Raw genomic sequence first — 24,244 nt, 5'->3', positions numbered from 1 at the left:
CCTCCCACTCCCACTGCAGTGCTGGCAATTATCATATTTGATAATTTTCCCTCCTAAAAGGCAGAGGCTCATGGCACCTGGTGCTTTCCCTTGCAAATGACAGGTATTCAACACATTTGTCAATGATGATGTTGAAAAACAGCACAGTTCAAACAGGAATAAATTGGAAAGGACATAAAAAACACTCTTCCCTGAGATGCTGAAGAGCAAGTTCCAACTCACTCTCTCAGGTTTGTGTGTATTTGCTGGTTACTCTTAGCTAGTCTGTCCATTTCAATGGCCACATCCTCAAGGACACACAAAGTGTCATAACAAGCATGGAGTAGCCTAAGAATATCTGGATTTCACTCCTCTGAAATTAAAGGGAAAAAGTATAGTCCAGCCAAGAACACAAGGTTACTGACGGCCACAAGGACAGGAAGCATTGTACTGAGTTTCTCTGGGCTCCGCAGCAATGACAGACTTTGTCCTGAAACTATAGAACTTCTTGTGGGGGCAACTAAATGACTTTCTTTAACCAAAAGTGAGAGCTGGTCAGGCAGGAGGTGGTGCCAGAAAAAGATGCCAGAACACAGGCAACGCAGAGCAAAACTGTAGGGAGTGGCCTAGCACAATCCGGTCCTAAGGCAGTCAAGGCACACCGGCTGCCAGTTGGCCATCTGGGATGCCTGAAAAGGCGCCTGTCTGGGAATCAGGAGGCTTCAGTTTATGTTCCAATTTTACTGCTGGCTACTGTTATGACCTTGGAGGCAGGAGGCAGATCAACCCTGTACATTTCTATTTACCCATCAACAATAACTCTGGGTCACAGCCAAGATAGGAATACAAATTAAAAACAATAGGACTGCTTGGACCACCTGTGATACTCAAAATCAGATATACAGTGTCAAGGCCACCATTGTAAAACAACTAAAGCCTGTCTTTGGAGAAGCCCCTTAATTCCAGTCTGACCCTCTGCATATCCCTAAATCTTCTAACAGCTTTTCTTTGACCCGTGCTTCTATCCAGAACCGTGGAGGGCAACATAGTTACCGTATCAGCACATTCGCCTACTTCCTCCCACCTACCACCACTTATTTATCCTTTGGGCACAGATCTATGATGGGATTATTAACATCCTTGTTAGTTCATCACACCTCTCAAGTAGCATAATGTTTTAAACCCAGTGAAAATATCTTCAAGAAATGATTCTAGTTGTAGGAATTAATAAAAGATAAAAGGAAATAAATCAGGGGAAAATTCTGGCAGCATCCTCTCAAATCATAGTACTCACTCGGCCAGGACTGATTACCCCTTTATTTGAAGAATAAGCAAACTAAGACCTCTATCAATATGGTTTTAAATGAATCAAGTAATCAAGCACTTTTCATTTTCAATTTTACCATATGTTATTTAGCCAGCTGTCAAATTCCACCCTGGCTGGTTACATCTCACTAATAGTGAAGTGGTTTCCCTCTGCACCATGTATATGAGTCTGCCTTCTGTAATTCCATGTGATAGCCCTCTTTGTGAAAAACTTCTAGCATTACCTCCCATGGGTAGGAAATGAGAAAAGGACATGGAGGCAATGATTGGACCTGGTAAGAAAAGAGTCCCTTGGCCCCTGAATGACTCATTTGTATCAAGTACAATAAAAAAAAAAAGTACCTAGAAAGGCACCCTGGTTCATAATTGCTTAATTATAATGCTCTAACCTAAGATAGTTTATTAAGTCCTTGAGGTATCCTTTTACAGTGTTTGTATCCTCTGTCCTAGGGGAACTAGAGCAGCCAGACGATTCTATCACACTGAAAGCTGCATGCAGCTCATTGCCCTTTAGCGCTAATTGATGTGCAACTGACTGCACTGCAAACTAATGAAGGCACCTAATAAGCAGGTGTTGGAGGAAATGGCCATGTACTTGGGATTTCCAGCCTTACCTTCCTTTCCTGCTCTAGGAGAGAGAACATAACAGGAACACAAAGTAACAAGATCAGCTTTTTGAAAAGGGCTACAAAGTTCAGTAGCTCCAACACACCAAATCTCCCTCTGAAGAAGGGTGTTCCTGGGAATTTTTTAAAACATCAAATATCAATAATTTTCCAGGTTACCTTTCCTAATCTATCTCATGTCTTTTTAAGGAACTGCTTTTTTATTTTTTTCATGAGTGTTCATAGATTTGTGATATATAAAAACTGAAAAAAATAGAAATGTCTATCAACAGATACCATGGGTAAACAAATTTTGACATTCACACAATACCAGTCAGAAATAAAAAGGAATGAAGTATTGATACATAAAACATGAATGAATTTCAAAATTATGCTGAATGAAAGAAGCCTGACAAAAAAGAGTATATACTGTATGTTTTCATTTATATAAAATTCTAGACAATGCAAACTAATTTATAGTTGACAGGAGTGGTTTGGAGAGGGAGGAGGAGGACTGTGATGGGGTATGAGGGACTGTTTCATAGTGATAGACATGAGGAACTGCTTTTTTACATTCCTTATGCCGGAAGGTCACTCCAAACTTTGAAATAACATTTTTCTCTAACTTAAATTCTGTTGGTCACTTTGGGCTCTAAAATTACTAACCCTGTGAAAAAGGACTGGGTCTTGACAATTCAAGCACCTAGAAGAAGTATGATTCCAGAACTCCGTACAGACTGGTTGAGAATGAAGATGGTGACACAACATTAAATATTTGTCATGAGTATCAAATATAACATTTTGAGGGGGCAAAGCTTAAAACTATAGATATTCTACATGGCATTTGGCTATATAGACAGTGTCTGTTCAAATAATTTCCCCAAAAAAGTCCTTAGCACTCTGATAATACAATTATTAAAATAATCAGTTGTTGAAATTTGCCCTGAGTAGTCATAAATACAGTTTTAATATACTCTCAACGACCATGATAACTTGTTGGTTATTTATACTATTCAGCTATTCAGATCTCAAATTAACACAAAGGAAGTCAAACCATACCCATATCATTGTATTAAAATAATAGTTTTTTATTCCTAAATGTCTAATTCTTCATGTTTTGATATTCCTGTATCACCATGACTACCTTGACCATGCTTTTCAGAATCTTTTAACCTCTTCTGTTTTGAAATGATAAAATCATATGTGCAGTTCAACATACCAAAAAAAATTCAAACTAAGCTTAAAGCTAAGAAAATAGAAGACGGCCGGGTGCAGTGGCTCACGCTTGTAATCCCAGCACTTTGGGAGGCCGAGGCGGGCGGATCACGGGGTCAGGAGATCGAGACCACGGTGAAACCCCATCTCTACTAAAAAAATACATAAAATTAGCCGGGCGTGGTGGCGGGCGCCTGTAGTCCCAGCTACTCAGAGAAGCTGAGGCAGGAGAATGGCGTGAACCCGGGAGGCGGAGCTTGCAGTGAGCTGAGATTGCACCACTGCACTCCAGCCTGGGCGAGAGAGCGAGACTCCGTCTCAAAAAAAAAAAAAAAAAAAAAAAAAAAGACAAACAGGCATTTCACTTTATTAAATTCATTAAATGACAAAATATTGTTGAGTTACTTGGTATTGTATGGGAGATATCCTTTTTGTTACAGTAAAATGAAATATACAAACTAGAATTTGTCATCCCAAATCTCTGGATATATTGAGAATGCTTTTGTCCCCAAACTTCCTGTTTCAAACTAAAACAGACACAGGTACATAGAAAATAGCAAACCCCTTAATGATTTGCATAATATAAACACAAGAAAAGTACATCTTTAGCATGTATTCATCTATTGTAGCCATTTAATTATCAAATTATTCTATTTTTTTAACTACAGCATTTTTTAAAAATCATGATTTTTATGCAGCTGGCTATCTTAGGGTAAGCAAAGATGTATATGAAATGCTTATCAGGGAGGCTGAGGTAGGAGAATCGCTTGAACCCGGTAGGCAGAGGTTGCAGTGAGCCAAGATCACGCCACTGCACTCCAGCCTGGGCAACAAGAGTGAAACTCCATCTCAAAAAAAAAAAAGAAAAAAAGAAATGCTTATCATAGTCAAGTACAGGTCCACAATCCAGTTTCTACAATTCCGAGATCCAAAAGACTCTGATTTTGTAACTAATTTATTTGCAAAACCTGACCAAACCTGAATCCATTTAGTAGCAAAACCTAACCTGAACCTACTTGAGTCTGTCTGTGGTCTTTACTTATCTAACTTCATGTAAATATGTATACATATATACAGAAATATTAACATGTCTGATGATGGGGTATTTAGCAGGGTGACCTTAAATAAAGGCAAATGCTCTAAATTCTGAAACACATCTGGCCTCAGGGTTTTGGATAAGAAGTGGTGGGCCTGGGCCAGGAGCGGTGGCTCACACCTGTAATCCCAGCACTTTGGGAGGCCGAGGCGAGCAGATCACCTGAGGTCAGGAGTTCGAGACCAACCTGGCCAACATGGTGAAACCCCGTCTCTACTAAAAAGACAAAAATTAGCCAGGTGTGGTGGTGGACGCCTGTAACACCAACTACTCAGGAGGCTGAGGCAGGAGAATCGCTTGAACCTGAGAGGCAGAGGTTGCAATGAGCCGAGATCACGCCACTGCACTCCACCCTGGTGACAGAGCGAGGTTCAGAAAAAAATATAAATAAATAAATAAATAAATAAAAATAAAAATTTTTTAAAACGTATACCTGGACTAAGCTTAGTAACACACACCTTTGCTGTTCTGTGAACTGTTCAAGGTAAATGCGCCATCACTTATGTGCTCATGACCTGCTGCCATCACTTCCTTAACTCATTATCTTCTTCTCTAACTGGATTCCACTATGGACTTTTTTTTTTTTCAGTAAGATAATCACTCCTCCAGTCTCCCAGCCTAATCTTCCTAGTTACCTTTCATTTCACTCTCACTCTTGCCTACTCATATCCTATCAGTTGTGGAGGTTTCACATCACCTCACATACCCCAATCTGCTTGCCTTTGCTCCACCCCTTATTTTAGACTGGTCTGAACAAACATAAGCCAGAATTATTGCAGGCAGCCCCTAAAATACCTTCTTACTTCCTTTTTACTCCCTGAATCTCTCCCTTTCCAATTCCCCTTAAATTCTGCTTCAAGATTAATCTTGTCATCATCTCACACATTGTTCAAATATTTTCCTTGACTTAAAGACTGTAATGGAAGAGATAAAGTCTAAAGATAGAAGACTGGCATTTAAAGACCAAAGAATTGTGGCCCAACCTAGCTTTTCACTGCAACACCTCTTTCCCAACATAAATTGTTCTCAGTCAAAATGAGCATGAATTCTTCAGCTTTTCCCCCAACTCCAAAAAAACAGCTGAGTTGTCTCCATCTTTGCTCACACTTTCTACCCCATGACCTGAAATCTATAAGGAATACCTTTCATCATATCTGATTATTTTAATCCCACTCACACTTGAGGCTCAATTTAGGTCCCACATGGGCAACAAAGCTTTCTTCCCCTGTCCTGGCCCACTATGATCCTCTCTCCTAAATTCTCACAGCACTCACAGTCCATACTATTCATTTGATACTCAATACACATTTTCTTGTATCAAAAGTGTTTAATTTTTCATGCATATGTATCTTGTCTTTTTAACCAGATTTTAAATTCCTTGAGATCAGAGACCATGTCTTATTTTTTATAAATGAACAAATAAATACCTTTCTATATCTTACAATAAAAAGGCAATACTGGGCCAGCCACGGTGGCTCACGCCTGTAATCCCAGCACTTTAGGAGACCGAGGCAGGTGGATCACGAGGTCAGGAGATCGAGACCATCCTGGCCAATGTGGTGATACCCTGTCTCTACTATAAATACAAAAATTAGCTGGGCATGGTGGCAGGTGCCTGTAATTCCAGCTACTTGGGAGGCTGAGGCAGGCGAATAGCTCGAACCTGGGAAGTGGAGGTTGCAGTGAGCCAAGATTGCACCACTGCACTCCAGCCTGGCAACAGAGACTCTGTCTCAAAAAATAAAAACGGCAACATTGGCAAAGACAACATGTAAAGGATGAAGAAACAAATTTATTTATTCAATCAAATGTACGGAATGCTACTGTGCCAGGCATTGTTTTAGGCACTGAAAATTAAAAGGTAAGCAAGATCAACATAATCTCTCGCTCACAGAGTTTCGGGTATAGCTGGGAAATCAGACATTAATGAAACATTATACAAATAACTATATAAGCAAATACATGTTTGGAAAAGGAAGTATGCAGTATTAACAGGTTTAGAATCATTTTCAGATGCTACACCTACCAACTCATTCTGAGGTGGCCTGCCTTCCAACCACTCGTTTCAGCTAAGTAATACCTTCAATGAATACATAGAACATTATTCTTGTTGAGAGACTGACAGCTCCTTATGGTGGAGGTCATCTGACAATGTGTTAAAAGGGCAGTGTTAAAAAGAAAATGCAACTAATAGAGGATCTCTGCACATGTTGGAAAACAAAAGTAAAAGAAAGAGAGAAGGCAAATAATAGGAAAGGAGTTTGTCTGAGAAATACATTATTACAGTCTTTTTTTTTTTTTTTTTTTTTGAGACAGAGTCTCGCTCTTTCGCCCAGGCTGGAGTGCAGTGACGCAATCTCGGCTCACTGCAAGCTCCGCCTCCTGGGTTCACGCCATTCTCCTGCCTCAGCCTCTCCGAGTAGCTGGGACTACAGGCGCCCGCCACCACGCCCGGCCAATTTTTTTGTATTTTTAGTAGAGACGGGGTTTCACCGTGGTCTCGATCTCCTGACCTCGTGATCCGCCCGCCTCGGCCTCCCACAGCGCTGGGATTACAAGCGTGAGCCACCGCGCCCGGCCTATTACAGTCTTGATGTTCTAAAATCTATCCTCAGATAAAGCTACTCAATCAAAGTAACTTGAACCCTTATCACTTTGCCCTTCATAGAAATGTTTTCGTGAAATAAAGCATCACAGGCTTGCTTTCATGATTAATTTTTTTTGTTTGTTTGTTTTTGAGACAGAGTCTCACTCTGTGCCAGGCTGGAGTGCAATGGCACAATCTCAGCTCACTGCAACCTCTGCCTCCTGGGTTCAGGCGATTTTGCTGCCTCAGCCTCCCAAGTAGCTGGGACTACAAGCGTGTGCCACCACACCCAGCTAATTTTTGTATTTTTTTTTTTTTGAGATGGAGTCTTGCACTGTTGCCCAGGTTGGAGTGCAGTGGCGTGATCTCGGCTCACTGCAAGCCCCGCCTCCCGGGTTCAAGCCATTCTCCTGCCTCAGCCTCCCTAGTAGCTGGGACTACAGGCGCCCACCAATACGCCTGGCAAATTTTTTGTACTTTTAGTAGAGACGGGGTTTCACCGTGTTAGCCAGGATGGTCTCGATCTCCTGACCTCGTGATCCGCCCGCCTCGGCCTCCCAAAGTGCTGGGATTACAAGCGTGAGCCACCACGCCCGGCCAGGATGCATTATTAAAACACATTAAAAAAAAAAACTAGAATCATCCAAACAAATGAGAGAGAGAGGTACTGGAAGAGTATAAACTGACATTCCAGTGGAATTTAACTTTTATAAATCCTAATACCCAAAGATTCCATTTTAAACTAAAAAAAGTTCTAAACATATCAATTCTGATTTCAGAATTGCTCCTGAATTATGTTACTACCTAAAGAGTCACAAAATCATAACATTTATGTCTCACAGAAAAATTAAATTTATAACCATGTGTATTAACATGTATTAAATCACGTGCTCACAGAAAAATTAAATTTATAACCATGTGTATTAACGTGTATTAAATCACGTGCTCACAGAATCATTCACTCTTTCTCACACATCCTTAAATTGGCAATACTGTATTGTCCTTCTGGAATCTACTAAGAAGAGACTTCCCATAACAAAATAAATGAAGAAGACTTACAAGTTGATTAAATGAAAGGGATAGTGGCATTCTATATAATGTTTGTATTTGGCATTTTATTAGAGAACTATATAAAAAAAGAAGCTGTTTAGTTGATATCAAGAAATGATTCTGATCATTTTTGTAAGGCATTCCAATATTTCTATAACTAAAATTTCTGTGCTTGTCATTAGCAATCCTACTCCTCCTTACATACATCATCATCATCATCATCATCATCATCACCTATCAGAAGTTTGCATGTACAAATTGTTAAATATGTCCCTTTAAAAATGAATTATGAATAAATGCTAATTATTTGGGAACCAGGGCAGAAACATTTATCATATACCAAGCCAATAAGAACATTAATGTTTGCATTGAATTTTTAATTATTTTCCATATCATTGCATGGCTGTGACTCTTTGGTACAAGTAGTTAAAAGCAGGAGCTGAAGAGAAGACAATTGAAGTCTTACAGGAGGGAGTCAGAGAAAGTGTCACAGAGGAGATAATGCTTGAACTGAGATTTGAAGGAAAATGGAAAACTAGCCAAGGTGACAAAGCAGAGAGGAGCATAATTGGGCATGGGAGAGCACATAGGCAAAAAAACACTGGGACATGAGATAACATGGCAAGTTTGAGAACCAGCAAATATTTCCCTGCAGTATGTGGAATGTGAAAGATTAGGTTTGGAGTGAGGAAGGAGTAGATCATAAATAGCTTCGGATATCAATCAAAGGAGTTTAGATTTTATTCTGTTGGTGGTTCTGCAGGTAAAAGTAACTCCATCTTAAATGCTAATCCATCATGTTGACTTCTGATCAACCCTAGTTCTGGGAAGGCCTCTAAGATTTTTACTTACCATGAATCCTTCCCTTAGGCAAATTTCCTATGGTGTATAAGCCCTGGGTCTGGAGGATAACAGGGCAAGGATCCATCATCTCACAGGTACCGAGACATAGCCTCTGTTAGTAAGTCCCTATTAAATGTTGTTTCCTGTGAAAACGGATGTGTCAGCCTCTTTCTTCAGCCTCTCAGCTTCTCAGTCTTTGGGGATAGGTTTGCACAGACCTGCTCACCACAGAACAGTGGCAGAAGCCATTTTGCAATATGAAAAAAATAATTCCACTAGCAAAATCCATAATGAACAAGAGGAGCAGATAACTATTAGGAGGAAATGATTAATAGTTCATGAAGTAAGGAAGAATCAATTGCCATGAGCAGAGACAGAAGAAGAAGACAAGTTCAAAGTTTATTAGGAAATTGGATCAGAGAATGAGAGGGGACAAGTTCGGAGTTCATCAGGAAATTAAATCAAGAGTCCTCACCAACATTTACAGAAGGTTATGATTCCTTCTCTAATATTCCATATAATTTCATAGGTTTTTAGTAAGAAAAAAAGGAGAAAGAAATTGCCAAGTAGAAGAAATAAAGCTGACTACATCATATAATCTTTTCTACTGTAAGTAATAAAAAGACAGAGAGAGAGAGAACTCACTTGCATTATTTTAAAATAATTTGTACTCAATAAATCACTTGAAATCGAAAGTGCCTTTTCAGGGCTGATTACTTATACCACCAGGAGAATTAAAATGTAAGCCATAACTGAAATGTGATTTTAGTATAAGAGATAAAAGTTTGCAACAGAATAATTTAACAAAATGTAGCAATTACAAAACCAAATGTCCTGTTTATAATTAATACCATTAGCTTAATGGTGTGATTCTCAATCAATCCTCAATATAGACAGATGACTTTTCTCCAAACTGGATATTTTGGTCTAAATTTGCCTTAGCTTCCTACGCTGAGAAAATTTCTTGAATGGGATCCAAATACATCCAGCCATTGCTTGTAACAGGTATATACTGTTTTGTCTCCCCAGCACTCTATCCATTTTTGGAAAATGACCCACTCCCATTCACTATCCACCCTTATCCTCTTCTATCCATATAATTACTATGCAGGACATGATGCTTGTTTAATGTTTGGTGGATGATCCAACTGAGTTCCTAAAAACTCTGTGTCAATGACCTATCTCTCCATGCCACTTTAGGACTCACTCTCTAAAGACCACACCCTACTTGGGAATCACTACTAAAGAATGGTTTACTTCTGTTACAACATGTCATGTGACCACACCCACCAATCCTTTCCCTTTTCTTACTCCCATCTCAGCTGTTGAGTTTCATCCAAATCTTTAGGCCCCTGCCCACTCCTCCCAGACTGTTACAGGAAGTCAAGGACCCCCAACAGAGGGACCGGCTGAAGCTGCAGCAGAGGAACATAAATTGTAAAGATTTCATCTTAATATGGACATTTATCAGTTCTCAAATATACTTATATAATTCTTATGCCTGTCTTTAATCTCTTAATCCTGTTATCGTCATAAGCTGAGGATGTACGTCACCTCAGGACCACTGTGATAACTGCATTAACTGTACAAATTGATTGTGAAACATGTGCTTGAACAATATGAAATCAGTGCACCTTGAAAAAGAACAGAATAATAGCGATTTTTATGGAACAAGGGAAGGTAACCATAAGGTCTGACTGCCTGCGGGGTCTGGCAAAAAGAGCCATATTTTCTTCTTGCAGAGAGCCTATAAACGGACATGCAAGTAGGAAACATATCGCTAAATGCTTTTCCTAGCAAGGAATATTAATATTAATACCCTGGGAAAAGAATGCATTCCTGGGGGGAGGTCTATAAACGGCGCTCTGGGAATGTCTGTCTTGTGCAGTTGAGATAAAGACTGAGATAAGCCCTGGTCTCCTGCAGAACCCTCAGGCTTACTAGGGTTGAGAAAACTCAACCCTGGTAAATTTGTGGTCAGACCGGTTCTCTACTCTCAAACCCTGTTTTCTGTTGTTTAAGATGTTTATCAAGACAATACATGCACCACTGAACCCTTATCAGTGGTTCTGCTTTTGCCCTTTGCCCTGTGATCTTTGTTGGACCCTTATCAGTGGTTCTGCTTTTGCCCTTTGCCATGTGATCTTTGTTAGACCCTTATCAGTGGTTCTGCTTTTTGCTCTTTGAAGCATGTGATCTTTGTACTTACTCTCTGTTCTTACACCCCCACCCCTTTTGAAACCCTTAATAAAAACTTGCTGGTCTGAGACTCAGGCGGGCATCACAGTCCTACTGATATGTGATGTCACCCCTGGCGGCCCAGCTGTAAAATTCCTCTCTTTATACTGTCTCTCTTTATTTCTCAGCTGGCCGACACTTATGGAAAATAGAAAGAACCTACGTTAAAATACTGGGGGTGGGTTCCCCCAATACCAGACCATCATCTCCCTCACTGGTTTTCCATGTCCAACCACAACCCCCTGTCAATCAAATAAATAATGCTTTTATTAAAACTCTCCATTTACTTTGCATCCTTTGTTTCCAATACAGCAAGCCTGAGCAGTCCCCACCCAGATGAATCATGCTGAAATTCTCTTCTGGATGACTGAGCTCTCAAAAAGAACACTGCTCAACAATCCAGATTGGTATTATTCAAATTTATAGTAGCTAACAATCTTCATGATAATCAGCAACCCTTTCATTTGTTCTGAGTCAGTTCACTTCCCAAGTCCCTAGGGCCACTGTTCCAAACTTTGACCACTTCCTTAAACCCCTTGCATCATCAAGCCCCTCCATCTTTATCGTCAGATCTTCTTTTTCATAGTAAAACAGAGGTTATCAGGTTAAACAGATATCAGGTTATCAGGTTCAGCAGAGAGAAGAATATTCACCTTCCTGTTCCTACACCTCAAAGATACCTAATATAGTACCAATCTTTATCTCACCCATGTCTATATTTGAGAAACCAGGGTCTCTCCTCTTGTCCTCTCTAAGCCACCATTTCTACCTGTGTCTTAAGTCCCAGACCACAGAAACCTTCAGAGATGCTGTCTTTCATCTATATTTTTTATCTCCACTTTAATCTAGCTCCTTCTCCCACAAATATAAGCAGGTCAATTAATCTTATCCCCCAAATAAAACTATCTGCCCCACCACCAACAAAATTTTCCCTTGGCCCTTCTTCCATTTTTAGCACTTCTCCATTTCTTTCTTCTAGTTTCTCACCAAATGTCTAGAAACTATGTGCATCTATACATATGTGTGCATTTTATAAATATATGCACAAGATGATATAAAATATGTACATTTTATATATTCATATAATAGAAACAGATGGCAATAGTTTGAGGACTAGAGAAAAATACATATATAATACTATGTGTATATGTGTGTATGGATATTTATTTATTTATTTATTCCTTAAAACATTGCCATGGTTTCTAACCCAACCTCTAGACCAAAAATACCTTCAGTCAGTCACCTATTTATCTTATCACTGCTAAGTCCAAAGCTCTATTATTACATTTTCTTCCTAATTGACCCAGCTACAGCATTCAAAACTACTTTCTTTTCCCCCATTGCATACAGAGTATACATTTATTTGTTTGGTCTTTCTCCTGTAGGAAGTAAGTTTTTATGAAGGCAAAGACCTTGCCTGCTTGATTCACTGTCTAGAATTTTGTCTGGCATGTAATAAGCGATGAACATTTATTGAATAAATATCACCTACCTCTAGGCAAAAATCGGTTAGTTCAGAGGTGGGAACCAAACCCTGAGACAATTTCACTCTCTTCCCTGAGAGTTTAAACTTGAGACCAGGAAAGTCAACCCAGTCTCTCTAGGTAATAAAAATTCATTTTCAGTGTAAAAGGAGAATAAAGCAGATATTATAGACACAGTGAAACAAATAGCATCATAACAGATTTCAAGCCCTCGGTTTCATTTATCCCAATGTCCCAATGTCCCTGTCACTTCATTCTACCCTCAGTCTCTGAAATATCCTAACATCCTCATAATAAGTTATCTTTTTAACTTAAACTAATTTAGTCTCTTCTTCTGTCATTATCAAGAGATCCCTCACTAATATACTATTCTTTGGTTGGATAGGCTCAAAATAAACATCCGAAAGCCAATGTTCAAAAAAGAAACAAAGAGAGAGTAAAAGTTTTCAGTTCCAACTCCCTGAATGAACAATATGTGTAAAATATATTTAATGAAAATGTGCTGTGATTTGGAGGCATTTCCTTTATGATTTATAAACTCTCTACAACACTTCGGTACTATTTATGGGGGAAAAAGCTATTTTCATGTTCATATCTTCTCTAAATAAGATTACGTATATATCACCATGGAATACTATGCAGCCATAAAAAAAGATGAGTTCATGTCCTTTGCAGGGACATGGATGAAGCTGGAAACCATCATTCTGAGCAAACTATCACAAGGACAGAAAACCAAACACCACATGTTCTCGCTCATAGATGGGAGTTGAACAGTGAGAACACTTGGACATAGGGCGGGGAACATCACATCCCAGGGCCTGTCGTGGGGTTGGGGGCAGGGGGAAGGATAGCATTAGGAGAAATACCTAATGTAAATGTTGAGTTAATGGGTGCAGCAAACCAACATGGCACATGTATACCTATGTAACAAACCTGCATGTTGTGCACCTGTACCCTAGAACTTAAAGTATAATAAAAAAAAATTTAAAAATAAAAAAAGTTTTCAAAAAAAATGATTATGTATATATTCATTTTATCTGTAATGCTATTTCTTTTTTTTTTTTTTTTTTTTTTGAGATGGAGTCTCGCTCTGTCACCCAGGCTGTAGTGCAGTGGTGTGATCTTGGCTCACTGCAACCTCTGCCTCCCAGGTTCAAGTGATTCTCCCACCTCAGCCTCTCAAGTAGCTGGGATTACAAACATGCGCCACCACGCCTGGTTATTTTTTTGTATTTGTAGTAGAGATGAGGTTTCACCATGTTGGCCAGGCTGATCTCAAACTTCTGACCTCAAGTGATCTGCCCACCTTGGCCTCCCAAACTGGTGGGATTACCGGCGTGAGCCACCACACCTGGCCTAATGCTATTTTTTTTTAAATGAAGTTTGGTACTAATTTTACCTCATGCTAATTTTCCTTAGACAGTAGGAAAAGTAAACCATTAACAGAGAGTAGTTGAAGAACCCAGTTACAACCATGCGTAACAACCTAAGGCAGGAGGACAAACTAAAATGCCTCCTACATTGGCATTTAGAATAGCAAAGTTGTATCCTGGAGAATAGAAATTAAATAATTAGCAATATTACATTTCATGGGTCATTGTACTTACCAAACAAACGCTGATGGAACACAAATTTGCCAGCTATTAGTCCTGTGAGAATGGCAAGTAGCCATAGAAGCACCTTCAAAATCCTCCAGCCAACTCCTCTAGGGTATTTATTTGTAACAAATGAAAAACAGTTTCCAACAACAATAACATTGGCTTCTGTTTGGCTATGAGAAACTGGGTCCTCCGCAAATATTAAGAAGTTAAAGAAGATCACCAAGTAAGCCACAATCATGCGAGACCAGGGATGCTGGAAATAGTAACGAAAGTCTTTACCCATTCTTCAAAACTCCCAGTTCGTGGTTTACCTGTATAAGAAAAGATAGATAGGGTTAGAGGAGGAAAACAAGTAGTGGCTTTCTTCTTTTTATCAGTTCAGGTTTATAACAGTTCCATAAAAAGGTATTTGGAAAAGATGATACCTGTTCCTACTTATGGCTCCAAGACAAATCTGAGAATGAGGAAAGCAAATACTGTCCCTTCCCTAACATCTAATCATACCTCTGATCATTTGGGGACTTATGAAAGAAAAACAATGAAAGAGTAGGGGGAGACAATGGGATGTGAGAGGGCAGAACACTGTCCAAAATTGGGATGGTGACCAAGATGACATGTAGAGGTCCTCCCAGGCAGAAATGTAGAGGTGGAACAACCACGGCTCATTGCAGCCTCCACCTCCTGGGCTCAAGCGATCCTCCCACCTCAGCCTCCCCAGTAGCTGTGACCACAGGCATATGCCACCATGCCTGGTTAACTTTTGTATTTTCTGTAGAGACAGGGTTTCTCCATGTTGGTCTTGACCTTCTGGGCTCAAATGATCTGCCCACCTAAAGTTCCCAAAGTGCTGGGATGACAGGTGTGAGCCACTATACTCGGCCTCCTCTTTTTGATTATTACAAAATCAAAACAATATAGAGGTAAAATGAGCATATATTAACAAAAGTCAAACAATATTCTCTCCTCTGCCCAAATCCATCTCCTCAGGGTTATGATTGCTTACGAATTTGGTGTAATTACTTTCAGATGTTCTTCTAAACACTGACAAATGTATATAGGTGAATAAACTTTTATTAAAATGTTCACCGTCTGGTTATCAAATAATTTCAATAGAGAGTAAGTTCTATGAAATAGCTAAGTCTACAGTAGAGTAGTAGCCCACAGAAAGGACTGGGCAACTTTGCATTGGGTGAATGAGAAGAAAGAGGAAGATTTCACAAAGGATATCCCCAAGTTTAAGGTTGGAGGATTAACAGAATTTTTTTTACTAGTGAAGAAGGGACAGACAGAAGGCAAGCCACTCTAGGCAGTGGCTACGGCACATCCAAAGACACAGAGCACTGCAAAATATGTAATATGCTCACAGTAGTGGGTCCTAACCTGAATATGTGCACTGGAGGTACATAGCTGTCTTAAAATGAAAATGTTCAGGCCCACCTCCAAAGTCTTGCTCAGCTCCTCCTTCTTCCCTCTTTGGGAACCAGCCTGCCCATAAAGAACACAAGCTGTAACTTCCACATGAAGAGATCTGTCTGGGTCCACCAGGGCTTGTAAGTGGATGATTATGTCTATCTAATCCTGGGGTTTGGCCTTCATGAGCCCATTTGGCTCTCAGACTAAACTATGTCCATTTTTCAGCAATAACACTGATTAAATCTTAGATATCAAAAATAATACAGACAAAAATTTGACTGCCACCTGCCAATTCATTTTTCTTCTCTCCCAATTTATTTAGAATTCAGAAAGGGAAGAGGGGGAAGATGGGGAAGAGGGTCCTTTACAAAGCCTACAGCAGTTTGCATGCCAGGCTCTGTGCTGGATGTCTGCATATATCATTGTATCATGTTTGTCATAACAACCCCCTGAAATACTGTTATTATCATTCCTGTCACTTCATTTTACAGGGTGGAAATTGAGGCTGACACAGATTTTGTAACTTGCCCAAAGTCACCTATCAGGACAGCTCTGATCTGAGCCTCTGAGGCTGACTCCAGGTGCCAATCACCATTCTCTGCAGACAGCCAGATCAACTCCTTGCACGTTCCTTGCCTAGAGAGCAGGGCCAGGTCCCAGTCCCAGGGATGCCATTCCTTGAATGTCTTCTGGAGACATGTTCTTCTCCAGACACAATTATAATAACTCTGTAATATATCTACTTCTAATGCATAAAAAAAAAAGTGTGTGTGTGCGTGCACGTGTGTGTGTGTGAGAAAGAATCCTTTATAAACCCTGAACACTTGGTGGGGGGAGTATCCATTGATAAATATTCTCACTTTATACATGACTGAAATCACAAAGACCATGCCACAAGCCTGAAGTAAGTCAATGGAAGATCTGAGATAGCCTCCAAGGCTCCCGAGTCCCAATCCAATATTCTGGGCTGATGAATGCCAATTCAACCCACAATCTTAGTTAATGAGGACTTGTCATGACTGTTTTACAAAAGCAATATAAACGTGCAAAAGGATTGGCAATAGAATTCAGCCAAGCAAACAGTGACTGTGCCTTGGATTCATAAGCCTTCTAAGCAATTTTAAGTCCCTTGTTATCTTTGTGAACACTCTGAAATCTGTCCCCAGGGGCTGTAGCTTGGATCGCCTAGGAATGGTGACTATCTCTAGAGTCTTGTTTTTGTTTTCATATTTTTCAATATGAGGCTCATCACCTGCTATAGCAGCAGAAACTTAAATGTGTGACTCTCACACCAAAGAGAGCAAGCAGTGAAGAACAAAAAATGAACTTTTATGTGTTTTCATGAAATTCAATGTGTAAGAATGCCAGAATAGGTTGGTTTTCAACTCAATTTCACACAACACTTTTGGAAGTGTCCAAAGACCACCACTACAAAAAAAATTCATCACTGGTCACCAGTGAGTCATGAAAAAGAAATAGTTCCCATATGCCCATCAGAACTAGAAAGGAGTATTATTTAAGAAGCTGTTATTACAGGTTGATTGCTGTTGCTTCTTTCGCCGGTGGAGAATTCTGATATGGTTGCTACCACCACCTCCCCTCCCACCATGAACACACACAATTAAGGCAGTAGGATTTAGAAATACTACTGAAATACCATTATTATCATTCCTATCACTTCATTTTACAGAGAGGAAACTGAGGCTCACAAGGACTTTGTAACTGGCCCAAAGTCACCTCAGAAGAGCTGTGATCTGAGCCTCTGAGGCTGACTCCAGGGCCTGATCACCATTTCCTGCAGACAGCTAGATCAATTCCAATACATACAATCTTGATTCTTTTTTTAAATACATGCATTTTGGAGGCTAGCACATGCTTATTTTCTTGTTTTTAACTCCAGAATCTTGCTTCATGGGCTATGTAATGTCCACATGCTCAAGTTAAATTAGAACATTCAAAAAATTTCTGAGACAGCTGTTTCTCTCCAGCATTTATATTATTTAGGGAAAGAGAACTATAGCATTGAGCAATAATCCTACACTAGAACATGATCTTATTTAATTACCACAGTAATGCCATGAATGCTACTATCACTGCCACATTACAGGGAAGAAAACAAAGGCTCAGAGCAGTTGCTGCCTGTTTAACTTACGTAACAAGTGGAGACATCAGGATTTGAATCCAGACCTACACCTAGCCCTTAATCTTTCTAATATACCACAAAGCTGGAAGTGTTTCTTCCAGTAAGATATTTCCCATCATGCTTACAGCTCATTCTTTATTTCCACTAACAGTTTCAACTAGCAGAACAAAACAGGACCCCATTATTGATCATTTAAGCTGGCTGGAATTTATTCTTGCCTCATAATTCTGAAGTTGCAGTGATATCTTCTAGAGGGTCCCAAATTTCAAACCCTTACATAATAATTTGAATTAAACCTCTGCTTATCCTCACTTCATGACTTCGTACACAGGCTGCAAATGTCTGCCTAGTCATCTCAGCCCTACTTTATAATTCCTTAGGTACCCCAATATTATCCAGAGAACCAAAACTGTTTTCACCTCTGTAGTGCACATAAAACATCTTTACAATCAGTATGATCATTTGATGTATCTACTGTTAATTTAAATGCAGGCTTGAGGCTGTTCAAATGGACTATGTTACGCAGGGCACATAGTCTGCAAAACCTTTCCACTTTTAAAAATTCGTTTCTATAACCACGGATGAGAATGAGCTTTTATTTTAGCTCCTGGCTCATTATAGTGAAATTACCTGTGTATGTGTTTGTCTCCCTCACTTGATCATAAGCTCCTCAGAGAAGTGGCTGTTTACTGCCAGGGCACAGCACAATACTGGGCTCATATTGGGTGATCAGTAGGCATCTATTGGATGAGCTGAGTGGTACACTCACAAAGAGAAGCTCCCTCATTGTTTAGGTGAGATAAGAAGAAGGTGGAGCAACCTGCCATTCAACTTCCGCTAAGGCAAACAAAGCTAAGAGGACTGCATTGATGACTTGGCCAGTAACAATACTAATGCACCCCCACTCAACTCCCTCTCATTTCAGCATGAGGTGTTAAATTAATATTTCTAAGGCTAACATCTATTAAGCACATACTATATACCGGACACTATGCTGATGAGCTTTATAAGCATCTCTTAAATTTCATACCAACCCAATGAAGAAAATATTATTTTCCTCATTTTACAAATATTGAAACTGAGACTTAGAGTTCAGTACCTTGTAAAGAATAACAAAATTAATTTATATCGGAGCCACAATTTAAATCCAAGCCACCTGGCTTCAACACTCCATGCAATGCCTTCCACACACAAGGACATAAATTCTAAAATCTTACCCTTTACGTTAGTTAGAAACATAAAGCCATCTGATATAAAAAAAAAAAAATCACAGTATTTCTATTTTGTGCAACGGCACAAAGGAAACCGCCTGGGACTGATGTAGAGACGTATCAGTAGTTCTGTGTGGCTGGAACACTGGGTGCTTGGAGTTACCCTGTGAGAGTTAAGGATAATTTGGAGCCAGTCCAACAAAGATTATCCAAAAATGTTGGTCTGTACTTTACTGAAAATAGAGAATTATTAAAAGTTTCAGAGCAGAAGAGTGAGACAATCATACATATAAAAGTGATGATGTACAGATTTGTTAATTCCATAACATTCATTCATTCATTTGTTTAATATTTGCCAGTTGCCTATTTTTTGCCAGGCACTGGCCTATGTGCTAGGGTAACTAACAGACTAAGTCCTGTTGCCATGCATCTGATAGTTTCTTTGAGGGAAACAGATATTAAACAGATAAAAATTAAATACAGTATTTAAGAAAGTTCATAGAGAAAATTAAAGCAAGGAAAAGTTAACAGGGAGTGTCAGGTGTGAGGGAAGTTAAAGACCTCATTAAAAGGTGACATTAGAAGACAGGCATGAGAGAAGGGAGAGAAGCCAGCAGCTATCTAGGGAAAGTGTGATCCAGATAGAGGGAACAAAAGTTGGAAAGGCCATTGTTGGGTGCACGTTTAGAGCAAATTAAGGATCTTCAAGGAAGGCAGTATGACTGGATGGGGAGGAGGTGCAGGGGAGTATGAAAGAGATGAGGTACAGGAGGTAGCATCTGATCATGAGCAGGCCTTGAAGCCCTCCTATGGGGGCTTTCACCCCGAGCGGGATAGGAAGCAGAGGAGGGACACAATCTGACTTACATGTCAGAAAGGCCTGTCTGTTTCCTGGTTGAAAATATTTTGTAAGAAAGGAGGGCAAGGAACAGAAGCAAGGAAGCTACTGAGGAAGCCGTTGCCAAAGATGCAGCAACTTGGACCAAGCAGAGAGAAATTAAGGCAGTTTAAACAACTCTGGTTCTGGACACATTCAAAAATAACTAATAAGATTTACTAATACATTGGATGTAGACGTGACCTAGGCAAAATACAGAATGGAACTGCCATTTCCTGAGATAGAAAATGCATTTCCTGAGATGGAAAATGCATTTCCTGAGATGAACAGGGTTGCAGTAGATGCAGACAGCAAACTTGTAATTAACACTTTTTAGTGCTTTTAGGGGTTGGGCTCTTGGAAAGCACTTTCCATGTATTCTCTCAATTATTCCTGATACCAGCCATTTGGATTTACCAGTGAAGAAACAGAAATTCAGAGAGGTTATGATCTGTCCAGGGTCATAAAGCTACCAGCTGACAGAAACAGGCACGACTACCTCTATATAATCCCAAAGTTATTACTCTTAGTTACCATTGTGTGAAGTATAAAACACAGAATAAAATTCCAATGGGAAGGAAGGAAGAGTAAGTACTAAGTGATGACTTGAACCTAGTAGGCCCTCGACAGATAGTTGCTGATGGATGAATAAATGAATAAACAGATGTATGGATAACAGATAACAGACCAGCCTGGGTGAGAAAAAAAAAAAAAAAAAAACTGGAAGACTCCATTCCAGAGAGAGTAGAGTCTGGATAATACACATCCAAATCTACAAAAGGAGAAATGGAAGAAAGGTGAAAAATCAAATATATGGAATGTCCTCAAAGAGCTACAAACTTTCAAAAGCCATCTCAGGTGGTAAAACATCATTTCTGTTTCTGTCTATTGGTGGTATGGGGATGTGGGGGTGGGGAGAGGCAGAGCCCACAAGGAGTATGAAAAGTCTTAGACTTACTTTCCAAGCTACCTGGTCTCACACACACACATATGTACACATACACACAGACCAGTCTTGAGGTAATGACAGGTCTTAGTATATCATCTTAAATTGTTAGATAAAAAGGCAAGAAAAGATTATACATAGCATTTTACATAAAGCAAGTACCTAATACAGGTTAAAAAAAACACAAATAGCAATAATAACAGAAATAAAGTTAGAACTTCTTTTAGTCTAATACGAAAGACCACAAGGGCTTTTAAATAAAAAGCAACCTTTTAAGTCAATCAGTAAAACCACCATAAGTGGTTCTGATAGATTCCAGGATAATATTTGTGGTACCTTAGCTAATTTAGAGGTTTACATCTATAAATCACTTCCTAGATTTTCTCTTCACATTGTTTCAACCTTTAAGTTATTTTTCTCCCCTTGATCCTATCCTGCAGTCCTTGGGTAAACAAATTGCTTAATCAATGCAAGTTTTTAAAACAGCAACTCCAAAAGCAAAGGAGGTCTAGGGGTCCTCTGAACAGAGACAACTTTCCATTGAAATGGCAAAATATTTATGAGCCCTAGCACATTACAAAGTTAAAAAATAATCACTAGTATATCCTTTAAAAATGTTTAGACCTCCTTTTCAGTGATTTGTTTGCAATAAGGAATTGCCAGCCCAGCGCAGTGGCTCACGCCTGTAATGTCCGCACTTCGGGAGGCCAAGGCGGGCGGATCACGAGGTCAAGAGTTCGACACCAGCCTGACCAACATGGTGAAACCCCCATCTCTACTAAAAATACAAAAATTAGCCGGGCGTGGTGGCACGCGCCTGTAATCCCAGCTACTCAGGAGGCTGAGGCAGGGTAATTCCTTGAACCCGGGAGGCGGAGGTTGCAGTGAGCTGAAACCACGGCACTGCACTCCAGCCTGGACGACAGAGCCCGACTGCATGAAAGAAAGAAAGAAATTAAAGAAAAGAAAAGAAATTGCCATTATCATATTCCAAACACAAAGCCAAAGAAAAAAACATTTAATGAATTAAATAGAATTCATGTAAAAAGTTTATTTTTTAATGACAGCTTAAAGAAGCATAGATAAAACTGACAAGAGCCAGTTTCTCATCGCACGGATCAGATGGAGGGTGGAATAGGAGGGATAAATGCCTGAGACAAAATGTCAAAATCCATTAATTACTTTTAAACTACGAAGACTGGGGGGATAAAAGAAAGTATATATATGGTCAAATGTCAATACTTCACAACAACAAAAAAATGGGGTTTACAGGGATTCAAGTACTTTTATATTCAATAAATTGGAAGACCTTGTTTCTGAAGCCAAAACAAAACCCTGTAGCTTCCTAGAAGTCCTTCCTTGGATTTTAGACAATACATCATTTATAATTAGGGGGCAATACATACCCTTATATTCAACATACTTTTACTCATTTTTTTTTCCTTTTTGGTTCCTGATAAGCATGTGATGTTTACTCCCGTGTCTCTCTCTCTCTCACACGCACACCCACACACACATACACACACTTCATTGTTCCACAGAGGGTAGAACACACTTGTGGGCCTGTGGCATTTTCAAAAATAGGAATGAAAAAAATAGTTTTATTTAGTCACGATGAAGTTAGCAAACACCCAAACACCCAAGTCTTTGTTTTTTTCCCAAGAACAACACCTACGAACTGCAACCTGTTAATTTAATTAAGAAAAATAGGGCTTTTACTCAGTTCCTAGGCTACGAATCGCTGAAGCAAGGAAAGTTCAAGGTCTGCACTCCCGCCGTATCTCTGCACCCTGGAGCCGGGAGTTTGAGGACTCCCACCAAGAGCCTTTCGCCCGGGAGTCTCCTCTTCCCACAGCCAGAAGGCTGGCGCGTCCCCCCTCCCTCCTTGACACTTCACCCTGCCTCTTTGGCTGCCATCCCCAGGAAGGCAGGAGCAGAGGCGCCGGGGAATTCGGGGGCCGGACCGGGGTTCCGCGGCTGCTTCCGCACTCGCGGGCAGTGACGAGGAGGCAGCCGGGCTACGGGCGGCAGGGCCGGGAAGGCTCCGCTGCGGCTGGACCAGGCGGCTGGGGAGGCTCGCCCAACGCCCGGGCCCACGTACTCACCCGAAGGGTCGCGCGGGGCGCGGGGCGACTGCACACGAGAGTCGCGGTCGAGCACAGCCCTTGGCGCGCCAGCGTCCTCGCTGGGAAGCGCGGCGAGACGGGCCGGCGGCGTCGCTGCCGCTGCTGCTGTCACGGAGCTATAAATACCGGTTCGGCCCACACCCGCCGCCGCCTACGCCGGGCGCCCTCCGCGCCGGTGCTTCACCGCGCCGCGCTCCCGCCGCAAAGTCCGCGGCCGCGGGCCGGGCCACGCGAGCGCAAGGGCACCGGCGCCGCGCAGGTGACCGCGATCATGCCAGCTGTGTGCGACCTCTGCAGCTGGAGGCATGGCCTCTCCCCGCCCCCGCCCTCCCGACCGCACCACGGGCTGCCTCCAGCCCGCGGGCCGCGTGCGCCACGGGCCGAGCCTGCCCGGGCCGGCCCGCCCCTGCAGAGCAGCAGCTGCAGGCGGGGGACTGACTCAGGAACCTGGTGGGGGTTGGGGGGCGGGTAACAGAAAATCCACCGTCCTGCAGGGAACCAATGAGGGTCCCACTGGAATGTCCTCGAAGAGCTACAAACTTTCGAAAGCAATCTCAGGTCGCAAAACATGATTTCTGTTTTTGTCTGTTGGTGGTGTGAGGATGTGGGGGTGGGGAGAGGCAGAGCCCATGAGGAGTATGAGAAGTCTTCCACTTACTTTCCAACCTGCCTGGTATCTATCACACACACACACACAGACACACATATGCACACATACATTCATACACACAGAGATGCACAAATACACTCATGCATACATATGTATACACACATAAGCACACGTATACACATGCATACACACATATATACATCAGCACACATACTCATGTACGATTTTTAAACTTTTTGCAGTCTGAGGCTCTCCGGAGCCTGTCATTCTATGATACCTAAATGATACCTCTGCGGCATAGGGCAGGAAGACCCTTTGACTACATTTGACCAATTCCTCTCTTCCTGAATGTAACCTCCTTTCCATACCTAATAGCAACTGCTACCTCAGTTTACCAGTTGCTAAAAATGTGTTAACAGCTGCTATCCAGCATGCTAATATTTCGTGGTAATGGAAGTTGTCACTAGTGTGTATAATCAAATGGAAAATAGGATAATTTCTATATGCCCATATTAGCAAACCTATGAAGGCAGAGCTAGGCCCTCCCCTGGACTGGTAGCCTGATTCAGGAATGGGTGGATGGCAAGAGGGAGAACTGAGGTGTCCGCAGATTTTAAGATGGGATGGAGAGAGCCATGCCCAAGTGCCACAGGGTAGCTTATCTGCACAGGCATAATTGGGAATTCACTGCCATACTTCCCACTAATTTGACATTTTTCTAGCTTCCAAGAATGACCATGTATATATGGTCATATATATATATATCTATATATGCCTCTCATATATATGAGAGTGAACTCAATCCACTGTGTAATCAATTGAACTACGTGGAAGTCTACTAAAATGGACTTCAGTTCATCGGAACCGAAATGTCATTCAGCAGCTTGTCTTCTG

General features: G+C 40.9%; 1 protein-coding gene across 1 annotated transcript in view; it reads right to left on the bottom strand.

Annotated features, from left to right (window-relative positions):
* Positions 1–23,117, bottom strand: part of TMEM117 (transmembrane protein 117) — a 556,036-nt gene extending 532,919 nt beyond the window's left edge. Inside the window, exons 1-2 of the mRNA XM_003252270.3 lie at positions 22,720–23,117; positions 14,031–14,335 (exon numbers count right to left, since the gene is read on the bottom strand). Coding sequence (XP_003252318.1) covers positions 14,031–14,307 — 277 coding nt within the window. The 5' untranslated portion in view covers positions 14,308–14,335; positions 22,720–23,117. The remainder of the gene's footprint in view (positions 1–14,030; positions 14,336–22,719) is intronic.
* Positions 23,118–24,244: the final 1,127 nt, after the last annotated feature.

This window comes from Nomascus leucogenys, chromosome 11 (assembly GCF_006542625.1).
Source record: "Nomascus leucogenys isolate Asia chromosome 11, Asia_NLE_v1, whole genome shotgun sequence".
In the NCBI taxonomy this organism is placed as follows: Eukaryota; Metazoa; Chordata; class Mammalia; order Primates; family Hylobatidae; genus Nomascus; species Nomascus leucogenys.
This window is presented reverse-complemented; position numbering and strand designations above follow the sequence as displayed.